The sequence below is a fragment of the Syngnathus typhle genome, linkage group LG4, assembly GCF_033458585.1.
Source record: "Syngnathus typhle isolate RoL2023-S1 ecotype Sweden linkage group LG4, RoL_Styp_1.0, whole genome shotgun sequence".
Lineage (NCBI taxonomy): Eukaryota > Metazoa > Chordata > Actinopteri > Syngnathiformes > Syngnathidae > Syngnathus > Syngnathus typhle.
Genome location: NC_083741.1, coordinates 19,896,988 through 19,909,318, shown reverse-complemented (window position 1 = coordinate 19,909,318; position 12,331 = coordinate 19,896,988). Strand labels below are relative to the sequence as shown.

At 41.2% G+C, this 12,331-nt stretch overlaps 1 protein-coding gene across 1 annotated transcript; it reads right to left on the bottom strand.

The window, feature by feature from the left end:
- Window positions 1-9,807: 9,807 nt before the first annotated feature.
- On the bottom strand, window positions 9,808-10,227 carry LOC133153145 (profilin-2-like). The gene has a single exon (XM_061277223.1). It carries the CDS (start codon window positions 10,225-10,227, stop codon window positions 9,808-9,810), a length of 420 nt encoding a protein of 139 aa, XP_061133207.1.
- Between the last annotated feature and the right edge of the window lie 2,104 nt (window positions 10,228-12,331).

Sequence of the window (12,331 nt, the reverse complement as noted above, 5' to 3'; positions counted from 1 at the left end):
AGGAAGCGGGAGAGGCGGGTGAGAAAAAGAAAAACACCTGCTCTCTTGGTGATTGTTACTAATTTTTCCTGTCAAACATCGGAACACAGAATAATTATTTGCCGTTTGGTTACGGGGCACGGCCGTTGATTGTGCAATCCATTTAGATAACTTCTCCGAGGCGGCGGAAAATGAAATTGCCCCAAAGCGTAGAAATCACGGCAGGGAGGCAATCGATCAGACGCGGCGGCAAATAACTCGACTTAAAGACGTTTGCCGTTTTCCGAACGAGCCGGAATCTTTATGTTTGGTTTCCGCGTGAATCTCCAAAACATGCTTGGAATTCAAATTTCCCGTAGATGTGATTAGGCGATGGTGAAGAACCACAAAAATACAATGTGTCCCATAGCAGTTTGATGTCAGTTCAAACTCATGTTGAAATAATAGTTCCCTTAAAAAAATGTCTCTCAGACTATTTGATTTCGGAAAAATGTACTGAAAGTACCCATGCAATACAACTTCCACTTATGACCCAGGCTAAACTTAGCTACCGTATTTTCCGGGTTTTTAGGCGCACCTAAAAACCTAAAATCTTCTCAAAAGCCGACAGTGCGCCCTATAGTCCGGTGCGCCTTATATGGACCAAATTCCTAAATTTAAACTGGCCCGAAGCATTGTGTCATGAAATCCCTCATAAGTGACCCGCTGAAGACTATGAATCAAAAAGATTATGGATCATTATTTTGTGATTATAAAGTAATTTGTTGCATCTGAAGTTGAAATAAAAAAGATAAAATGGAGAATGATTTGATTTGGATTAAAAATCTGACATGATGCACGAATAGTGTGCCTTATAGTCCGGTGTGCCTTATATAAGTGCAACGTTTTAAAGTGGGCCATTCATTGAAGGTGCGCCTTGTAGTCCGGTGCGCCTTATAGTCCGGAAAATACGGTACTTCCAGATAAACAAAGCTCATATCAAAGTCCAAGTATCATTTGAACACACTTCCTTTAAATAACCGCACTACTTTTTTTATGCATCTAGTGGAACATCAAATAACTCTCAAAATAGAAATAGATGAGATTCTAAAACACAAAAATAGTAAATATGGTGACTCAATCTGGTTTAGAAATGTCTAACATCACAATGCACATTTGAAATTAAATCTATAAATTTAGTAGTACAAATGATTGGATTTCTTAGTGGAGCCTATTCTCCAAAGTCCAAACTATTCCCTCCATTTTCCAGCATACTTCACATTAATACAGTTCCAGCTATTCACAGTGCAGAACTAGCGAGTCTACTATCGCACTGGATTGATATTCCCAGTCATGTCTCACCACCCCCGGAATGAGACTCCAATTTATTCAAGGCACATCTGAAAACTCCAAAAGAGCCACAAAGGGTGTACTGCGACGCTTTAAAGATGGATGCCTCACGCGCAAAATGAATTGGCGGAGTCGCCATCATTTGCTCTTGTTCGGTTCTGGACATATTCATAAGTCGGCAAAGTGGCGTTCCACTAGGATTCCGGCATATATTGTTGTAATAGATTCATCCCTAAGATGGCGGAAAAGTGAGCCAGTGTCCCTGAACATGACAACCAATAAAGCGATGGCCGCTTTTCTTCCTGCGACTAAACCAACTGCTTCATATTAACATTTTCGGGATTAGATGATCAAAGTGATCCAAAAAAAAACAAAAAACGGTCAAAATCTTTAAAAGTGTCGTAATTTAAACAGATGTTTTATTTTGACAACAAAGCATTCGATATGTTTGTATCGACGTCGTCATTTCTCCAGGCGACTCCGAAAGCGGATAGCAGATATGTCGGGAATCATGTTTCATTCGTCTCCCAAGGTTTATAAGTAGATTACCTTTTGTAATTCGTTTTGTTACACCGCTCAATAAGCATCCGATGCAAATGCGCTTCATTTGTATTTGAATTGATGTCCTGTCGCCATTAACTTATGCCTCAAATGCATTCTGCTACATTAGTAAATAGACCTGCCGGATTAATCATTAGTTCATTGGGATCATTTGCTTCCCCCTCGTGCTTAATTGAATCTCTGACATTGGTAATAAGGGCAAACTTCACCTGCCTGCTCCGCCCCTCCCCTCACAGACACTCAAAAACAAAGTAATCTCGTACTTGTTACATCTTTAATGTTTTGGGGGTTTCGAAAAGTAGCTGGTGTTAGAGAACTGATCAATAGTTTCTTTTAAGTTGTGATTTATGTCGTGATTGTCTTGCTGTTTAATTGGTGTTCTAAATTCTACCTGTTTGGCCCGTTTCAATGCGACGCTTGCTTATCTCGCCCTCTCACACTGACCCCGGTAATAAATGGCCCACGCGGTCTCCGGAATAAAACCTGTTAAATAGGCCCGCCGCACATTATTTATTCAGTTGTAATTAATCGCAACGATACCTGGATTGGATTCAACCGAGACGGGTCTTTTTAAAAAGGGACCTTTGAGTCCTGCGGGAAGGTTAGAGGAAAGTAAAGAAACGACCTCCATAAGTCTGGCTCGCTGTCTTTTGGGTTCATGTAGTTGCACGCACACATCATGAAAAATACTGGGATTTCCCAGCAAGGCCAGGATTTCTGTTCCATAGGTGTCAATTTACCGACCCTTAATTCCTCAAAATCATAGGTGTCAAACTCAAGGCCCAGGGGCCAGATACGGCCCGTCATATTTTATGTGGCCCACAAAGACAAATTGGGCAATGGCTTCACGTGTCAAGACTAAAATTACAAATTGCTAGGAATTATTCGTGCTTTTCATCTTTTTAAAAGATTTGAAGGGATTACTTGTCTCTGATTCTGTTCTAAATAAACAAAATGAGATTGTTTCAGCCACTGCACATGCCAGTCTAAATGAGCGGATTTCAAAATGTGTTTGCCAGCTGCCTTACAGGAGGCGGGAAGTTCCCACAGTCACGGGTGCCAGGCAAAGACCCCACATTGGGGGTGGGGGCGGGGTTTTTGGTACCACAGGACCATCCTCCCAGGAGAAGAAATGATAAAAATAGTCCTGGTGTATTGTGGGTGAAAGGCCCACCCTTAATTCTTGCTTTGTTCTTATACTTACATAGACCAACATGAAAGAGCACTTCTGCGGATTGCTTCTCGCCGGCGAGCCGCCTTATCAATAAATGCCGCGCTCTTAACTATCGGATTACACTAGAGGAAAATATTCCGCAATTTGTAGAAAATCCATCCACCCCCTCATCCCTAAGGTGATGACACCTTCGCTTGCATGTCTAATTCCATCTAGTAAGTGATTTTTTTTCTTTTTGTGAGAGGAGGGGGGTCGTGTGTTTTCTGTTTGATGTTTTCGATCTGGGATTGATCGGGAGACGAAAGACTGGCATTCCTGAAAGTAGGATTATCGGATTGGTCGGCTCAAAGATCTTCCAGAAGCCTTGTAAAGTGCACTGCCTTCTGGGCTGCCGCTGAACTGCTTATGAACTCGCCAAAGGAGCACCTGAGTACATGGTTACGAGGAACGGGGTGCTTGACGAGGGTCCTCTTCTCACAGATACCTGCATCTCCTCCCCTCCCTCACCCATGTGAGCACCACCACTTTTCCTGGAAATCTCATCCTCCAGCATCTCCTCAGAGGAACAATCTTGCAGGATTATTGAGAACAAGATGGAGTTGAAAGATCACAACACTTAAGGCAATGCCATGTATTTAAAAATTGCAAAACATCATTTCCTGCTAATCCCTAAAAAGTTTATTTCTAGCGAGAAAGAGGAAATATTGCTCAATGCATGATTCAAAATCTCCTCTCCCACATTCTGTATTTTTTGTTTTGCTTACTGTGCAGTAATCCACTTTATAAACTGTTGAGCCTTATTTAAATTGCCAAAAATAGATATGTTCATTGAAACGTGCTCCTTATAATTGTTTTGCAGTCTAAAAAATGTGGTACATTAACAATATAGCACTAACATTTGTTTATGACTACTTTGACAAGGGAGGTCATCCAATAACCTGTGGGGGATTTTTCTTTCTTTCTTATGTATTTATTCTTATTCATGGCAGTCAAACAGGATTTCCGCAGGAAAAAAAAACATTTTAATAAAGACAAAAAATGAAATTAGTGTTGTGTCCATTTTATATCAATATAACAGTGCAAGTCAATTTTTTACCGTGAAATACTTCATACAACAAAAGGTAAAGCAATCACATCTATAACAAATCAGAATCGAACACTTGCAAATCCCACTTTAGATTACGTGTCAGTTTAAAGTTTATGCGAGAGATGGACATCTTGTTTTAAACAAACAAGTCATTGTGCTCGAATCGGGCTTGCGGTGTTTACTTTCAAGGGTGCTTAAGAGGGTTGAGCCAGTTGGGAAGTTGGTGAGGAGAGAGCAGGAGGGGGGGGCAGCAGCATGCTTGAACTGTAATTGATAATGTAAAGGCAGATGGGGGTCTCCGGGGAGACGGAAAGAATCCGAGCAGATGGCCAAATTGCTGCTTATTTATGTGGAGCGCCGGGCCGGGCCGAGCCCATGCTATGATGGCTCATTATAGGGCGGCGTGCGTAAAGACCAATACGCTTTTAAACGCGGGGACGGCCGACCAGCAAATGTCACCGTATTTCAACGTCCATCTGAGGGCGAGCAACCTGTGCTTTGATGAATCCAATTAAAAGACCTCAACCCCAACTACCGTATTTTCCGCACTATAAGGTGCACCGGATTATAAGGCGCACCTTCAATGAATGGCCCATTTTAAAACTTTGTCCATATAGAAGTCCATATATATGGACACGCCTGCTGTAGTGGCTCAATATTGGTCCATATATAAGGCGCACTGGATTATAAGGCGTACTGTCGGCTTTTGACAAAATTGGAGGTTTTTAGGTGCGCCTTATAGTGCGGAAAATACTGTACATTCCACCCAATTAAAACCCGCCATCAAATTCGTGTGAAATGTTGGCATTTGATTGGCTGTCAAGAATGATGACACGATCAAATGGCTTTTAGTGTTTAAAGTTGGAGGCCATCTGTCACCGTAGAAACCTGAACAACAAAAATGGACCAAAAATAGAATTCCCAACTAAAGACAAAGCAGTTGGTCAGTTTATCACGTTTTGATGACACCCATTCATTTTCTCCGATTAGCTATACCGAGTCGACACAGACGGATTGGTTAATAAAGTCGAAGCCAATTCAATCGCAACCTGCCCCACTCGATTCCTGGGTTAACTCCATTAATGTCACCTCGGAGCGGCCATTTCATATTTACAAAGACTCTTTCATCCCGCCTTGTTGTAATCGCTCCTCTAATGATGTCCTCTAGTGAGCTGGGCGCACCGATGGCGATCAGCCGGCCATCCATCCATCCGACTGGATTATGCGGCAGGCTCGCTCGTCATAAAAGACGCTTCGATACTAACCAATTTTGCACTGAGCTGTGTTGTATCTTGAAGCAACTGCTCACAATCATTTGTGTGACCTAATCTTGCCATTAAGCACAGCCAACCATTTAAGCCCCCCCAAAAATTCATATTTATACTCTAAAAGCAAACCAGCCACAAAGTGTACAATGAACGCTGAATGAGGCATTCATGCGGATGAAGAAAAACAAGAGCGTAAACGTGTCATTAAATGAGGAATGCGCAACACCTCCGGGGGCCTCCCATATTTCACATTCCGCACTAACACCAGTTAATATTAATATTTGCTTTTCATTCTAGGCTGCAGGGCAGCTCCGCACTCGTCACATTGACTGAAATGGAGTGCGCCTTAAGCGTGGCCAATGGGAGCCTTCACACTATGCTTGATGAATAAATACACCATAAAATGCAAATTTACTGAAGCCAAATTGTGCCGCTTGCTACTTTTTCCACCACCCAAACATTAAAAGCAAATATATCAATAATCTATTGATAAATGTTTTGCTTTGGGTACAATGTAAAATATTAATCTGGGTAAGCGGCCACATTAAAACAACTTTGACAACTTTCTTGTAATGTGAGTTTTCTGCAAAATATTCTAATTTATTTTCCTTTCACATCAATAGAACCTTTTTTCTTGTAATGTCATGGCTATTCTTGTCACTTTACTTCACTCAAATATATTGCCACTTCCATGCAAGACGCAATTTCCCATAGTTAAACTTAGATCACGTGTAGAGTGCTTGTGTACATGCTAACTCAATGCGTGACTTTTTTTAGTCATTAAAAAAAACTGATAGTAGTTCTGGGAAAAAGGCAAATAAACCACTTTTGCGGGGAGAATAAAGTGCAATCATGGATCAAAACACACGGGATGGAAAGTGTTGCAGAGGGTACTCATGAAACAATAAAAAGGTAATTTGAGAGCTCGAAAGACGCCGGGGTTGCAGCTAGCATCGCGGCGTCTTTAGCGGGCCATTTTGCGTCAATCAGAAATCCTTTCTAATCTTATGTAAAGTGAAATCCCAGCCAGGCATGTATTTTGCACATGAAACAAATAAGAGGGAGGAAAAAATAAGGTCACGATTCCGAGCAGCACTTCAAACAATGTTTGAAAATTCGACTTTAAGTGTTGTCAGTTGTCTGCACTCAATTTGGCTAATAACTGGCTCGCAAAGAAACCCACCAATCTGGAAGCAATTTAGCACAACCCCGCCAAGTTTTCCTTTTCCTCTTGACAAAAGTTATTTTAACTATTGACCTTTCCGGGAGTTGAATGGCATTTCGGGATGCCAGCGCCACTCGCAAAACGGAACTTTTTAATTTCACGCGGCGGCCATTGTTGTTTTAGGCTTGTCTCCTGGGTGCGCCTTTTAGACCGCTTTAAAGCGTTTTAACGTTATTTCCACAAGGCATCGCTATGTTTTGCGGCATCAATTCTCCAAAACATTATCATTGGTGGAGTTTACGAAAAATGAGGTGCACTGAATTTGTGTAATGATAGTGGAGGACCCTATCATTGAAGTGTATGGAATTTACGATTGACATTTTGAACTCAGCACCTCTTCCTTTTACACTCCTGCGCCCTTGTGGTGGTTTAATATATTAACTTTCTGAAATCATGTGAGAATGGGCCAGACAAAAAAAACTACTGTAATATCACCAGCTCAATTTGTTGTAATGCTTACAAAACAATTTAAAAAAAAAAATCCAAACAAGTGTAAATTTGTTTTAGACCTTGGCATCCTTCAGTCCACACTCATTTCTTCATTCCCTTTTTCCTCAAAGCAATCAGACGGATTAACTCCAGGGGGCTGGCGGTGTGTGTGTGTGTGTGGGGGGGGGGGGGGGGCATCCCATTAATATTTCACCTGTTTCCAGCCCTGTTTGTGCCATACATCAATGCCGCACCTCTCTTTTTGCAGCCATACATTACAAGTATTTTCAAAATACTTCATTGTCAGCGAGTGGCAGCCTCATTATTTATTAAGATAAGAAGGAAGATGTGCTGCAGCACTTCTCAGCTTCTCTTGCTACTCTTTTCACCTGAAACTCAGCTGGGCTAAAAATAAGTCAGGTGTTTAGTTTAATCGAGCCAAATTTGGCACATTGAGGCTGATTTTACCACTATTCACTCACCAGACACTTTATTAGGGACACCGGCATAATAACCAGAATTGGTTCACCATTTGTCTCAACTGTAAACCATACTTATTTACTGTGAGACCTATTTTCCATTTCTACAGAGGACACTCTGCTGCAGACGCAGAAAAAAAATTGAATGGTATAATAACACTAATTATGGCCCCGTCACATTTAGACACGACAATTAGCCAGCAAGCCAAAGAGCTGAACTTATAACACGAAGAGTAAATGCTGTTCAAACATCATGAGCATGATTAATTACAGCCAAGTTTGGCCAACCAACCCGTCAAAATGTCCACATGATGACGGTTGCACATCACCGTGGCAACCAGCATACACATAGTGGTCCATGTCCATATTGGTAATGGAAGCAATGCTTTGTAATAGAGAGCCACACAAGAGTGGACAGTATTTTAATAATTAATGGAGTATTTTAAGAGAAGCCCAAAGGACTATTTGGGGGACACATAAATTTGTAGCATGGTGGCATCATTAAAACGTCCATCACAATTTAATGCCGCAAGGCCTTAATAGTTCTAATGTAGGTTTTGGACCGGTTTGAAGTTATTTCAAGACATCATAATTTTGTTTTCATTTTTACCGCATGTGTCCTTTCCCGTAATGTTTGCTGCAAAGAAAAAAGTAGAAAATGTAACTTGTCATCAATCATGTGGTTTGGCCTACAAGAAAGCATGTTAAGTTTCATACTGCTACAAATAGTGGCCTTAGGTGTCCACACTGAGAAATGTGTTTACATGCTGCTGTTTTGGTTAGCAACAGGACTCAAACTGTATGTCTCGGTTAAGTGGGTACTTTTCATACAAGTTACCTCATCACATGAAAAAGAGAAATTTGCTGACTATGAATTTCCCTCAGGTCGCGAGTGTGCAGATGATTAAAGTTCAGTTTTGTCTGCTTATAAGATCTTTAAAAAGTTTATTAGAAGACCAAAGCTCCTTGATAAAGACAAAGCATGTGATGTCACATCCACCATAAATAGATGAATGACTCAGTGAGGGGTGTATTTTTCAAAGTAGCCTCAGAGCGGAAACTTTTGCGACATCTTTTAATAGCTCACACATGCCACTTGGGGGAGGTCCGAGTCCTGCCTGGGTTCTTGTGTTGCTGTGGGCTACCACGAGCAATATGTGCCAGATCCACCTATTTGTCATCACAGTGCATGTAACAAAGGTGCTGTGATCAATTGTGATCAAGTGGCCACATGCACATCAGCGCTCAGCCATCGTAAATCTCGCTCGGCCGAGTACAGTAGATAGTTGCTATTCCTTATACCGTGCTAAACTAACACGCTAGTGGCTATTTGCCGACATATTCCAGATTTTTCCGCACTATAAGGCGCACCGGATTATAAGGCGCACCTTCAATGAATGGCCCATTTTAAAACTTTGTTCATATATAAGGCACACCGGATTATAAGGCGCATAATAAATTACTTAACGTTGCTCAAACGTTCATGCAATCACAATATAGTAACACTCGAAATTGTAAAAAGAATAACAATATATCAATAACTCAACGTTGCTCAAACGTTAATATCACACAACACACAAAATAAACACGTAAAGTTCACTTTAATAAATTAGTCCTCATCCACAAATCCATATTGGTCCATATATAAAGGCGCACCGGATTATAAGGCGCACTGTCGGCTTTTGAGAAAATTGGAGGTTTTTAGGTGCGCCTTATAGTGCGGAAAATACGGTAAATTAAACTTTTCTTTCGGCTACGGCATAAAGGAGGCTTTTTTTTTTTTTTTTACGACAGCACTGTAAATTGGTTCCAAACAATCCCATTGAATGCTTTCTAATCGTCCCCTTCCGTTAAACACAACCGGCTCATATTAAGGGTATCTGTATCAACTCTAACTTGTTCCGTACTTGGTCCTATTTGGAAAATCAAGACACTTTAGATCATTTGAAAGCAGCGATATCTATTGTCCAACAAAATGACAGCCTTTCACAAATGACACATTACAGAAGCTGGCAAAGGAAAAAAAACAGCAATGAGTGTCTAAACTGCTAACTGCAGAGTGTCCATTTGTTGTTGCCGTTGGGGGGGTCGTTTTCCAAGGTAATGTTTACATGGCGGGACTTGGCATGTCAAAGGGCACAGAAGGAAAATGTCGGCTTTCATTTGGCAGGTGACTTCCTTTGTGATAACATCGTTTTGGCTACAGAGGAGGAAGAAGAGAGTAACTTGCAACTAGGACATGAAGTGCTTGACAGGCAGGTCGGGAGCAGGCCGCTTTAGTATCCAGACCTCCTCAGGTAGTCGGCCATCCCATACGCTTGCTTGTTGAGCACGCCTCCGTGGATACTCGCTTTCCCCATGAGCAAAACCAATACTTTGTCAGTTCTGGCTACAGAAATGTTATACGTAGGGCCTCCGTCTGAATTCTTGGTCCGAAAGTCCATTGTCCAATCGCCGTCCACATTGAGGCTATCCCTGAGTACTGAGCATTTTTTATTACCTAACGTCAGCCCCTGGGTGAAGAAAGCGTCACGTTCCTTTGCCACCATCGCGTCGATCTCGGCGGCTGTGATGTTAGCGAACGTGCCGCCGCTTAATGACGCCCAGACGTACTTGGCGTCGCCGAACCCAACAATGGCCGCATCCTGGCAGTTGCCTTCTGCCATCAGGGTCTCCACGTAAGTTTGCCAGGACATGTTTTCCGACACTGGGTCCAAGATAAAAAAAGGATTCTCGTAAACTCACCGACCGAGAGAAGCCGCTGCAGGCTTGGATGTAGAGCTGACGAGATCACTCCACCCAACAATAGCTTTTAAATGCCACGCTGTATGTAAGGAATTATGTCATATTGTGTGACATCGGTTAGCTATGAGGTAATGTGACATCACAGGGCTGTATGTTGTCATCACGTTGCTTATTTATCAGCATCGAAAGCCTTTTTTTTTCCCCCCCTCGCAGAGGTCAACTTGGTTTGCACTTCACGAGGTAAACCCAGGCTGACATTATTCATAAATACCTCTCTGTGTCATAATTTGGAAGTGACACTTTTTTTGAGTCAAGAACAAACAGCGCATTACAGGCAGTAAATCGGAACTGGAGTGTTAACGGAGTTTCACGCGGATGCACCTGTACCCGAGTACGACAGCCCCGGGGGCAACGCATCCATCTATGTCTTTTTGCCAAATTTGATTTTAAATATTAATCACGGCCCGCCATACATCTTGTCTGTGAACAAATTGCCACGCAAAAGTGCTATTGTCTGCGAAAAAGGCGCGGTAAGAAGGATGGAGGGCTTGGCGGGGAACATCAATGTTTCATTTGGTGAAATGTACAAGCCACGACAGCATTTTATAGATGATGCAGGTGGCGCACTCTTGAAAAGGAACAGGAGAAATTTGAACTTTTGGGACCTAACTTTGAATAAAACAGGTAGAGTCATTTTATTATTTAAACGGTTGATATACGGTGTTTATTGGCTACAATAGAACTTTTCCTGGACTTGTAATTGAGACTAATGACATATTTCTCGGCAAGCAAAAAGAAGACAGCTTCCCTGAGGACGGGGGGGGGGGGGAATATTTTGCCTCTGTCAATTTAACAGTAACAGAGTCAATAAATATTGTGCCACATATTGCTGTGCTTTAGGGGCAGTAGATTTACGACAGCACTTTCCCCTACATTTCTGTTTACTGTAACTCTGCGGAAAGGAACTCAATTTTAAAACCTCTGAAGGCCATAGTAAAAAATATATATAAAAGCAACAATTAATTTATATAGTGAATCAGCATTTGTAAGATTTATGGATTTATTTCTAATGGTATATTTATATATTTCTACTTTTTATTTGTTTTCATTTGTCTGTTACCAAAATGTGCATAACAAAACACCCAGAACAAAGTGTTTAGTCTAACTAAGAATTTGTCATTTAAATCCATTAATTATTTTATATATTTTTACATTAAATTTAGCAATCAGTAAATATTAATCCTCATGTGTACAGCAGGATAAGTTTAAAAGTACTCTACTATATAGACTAATTATTTTATTCTGGGCAATAAAAATAAAAAAAACAACTATCTTTAATATTATATCCATTATAGCATACCTTAACAGTTATCACTTTTAGAAATTATTTTTTTATCAAGTTATTTAATCCAGTCGCTCGACCAAGTTGTATCTCTTCAGCGTGACCACAAGATAGCGGTATTATCCAGTGTTATATTTTAACTCAACAGGAAGGAACTCAAGTCAAATCAAGGCTCATTGAATGAATGCAGCTTTTAAAGAATTGTCTTGTATTTTTCTTTTCTTTTTTAAACTCATTCGAGTTTTCTGATATTTCATTCACTCGTTAATTTTATCTCACATATTCTATGATTCTGGCACAATCATAACAAACGACTCTTATAGCCACAGTCCCTCCTGGTCCCACTAGATGGCAGTACTGCAGCACTCCACTTTTGCCCTTGTTAAAACAGCACACGCAATTGCAAAAAGACATCTGAATTATCACCGTGGAGCTATTACGCGTGCAACACTCACTGCTTTCATAATCATAAGTTTGAATCGCATAATGCAACTCAATAAGGGAGGTTCAAACGTGGCCTTTTGGGCACGAGACCTGCATAACAACAGTTCTTGCATGCTTCTTGGATGAACTGCATGTCCCCCCCCCCCGCCCCCAGAAAGCTGGACAGAGGGAAAGGAAGAAAGGATTTACAACACTGCCTGTTACAAGTCATAAAAATTGATATGGTAGGGGCAAGATCAAAAATGTCACCTATTGTTCCCGCGCCAGAG

Excerpts from the sequence above, each read along its gene's own strand:
- LOC133153145 (XM_061277223.1), bottom strand. The coding sequence starts at position 10,227 with ATGTCCTGGCAAACTTACGTGGAGACCCTGATGGCAGAAGGCAACTGC.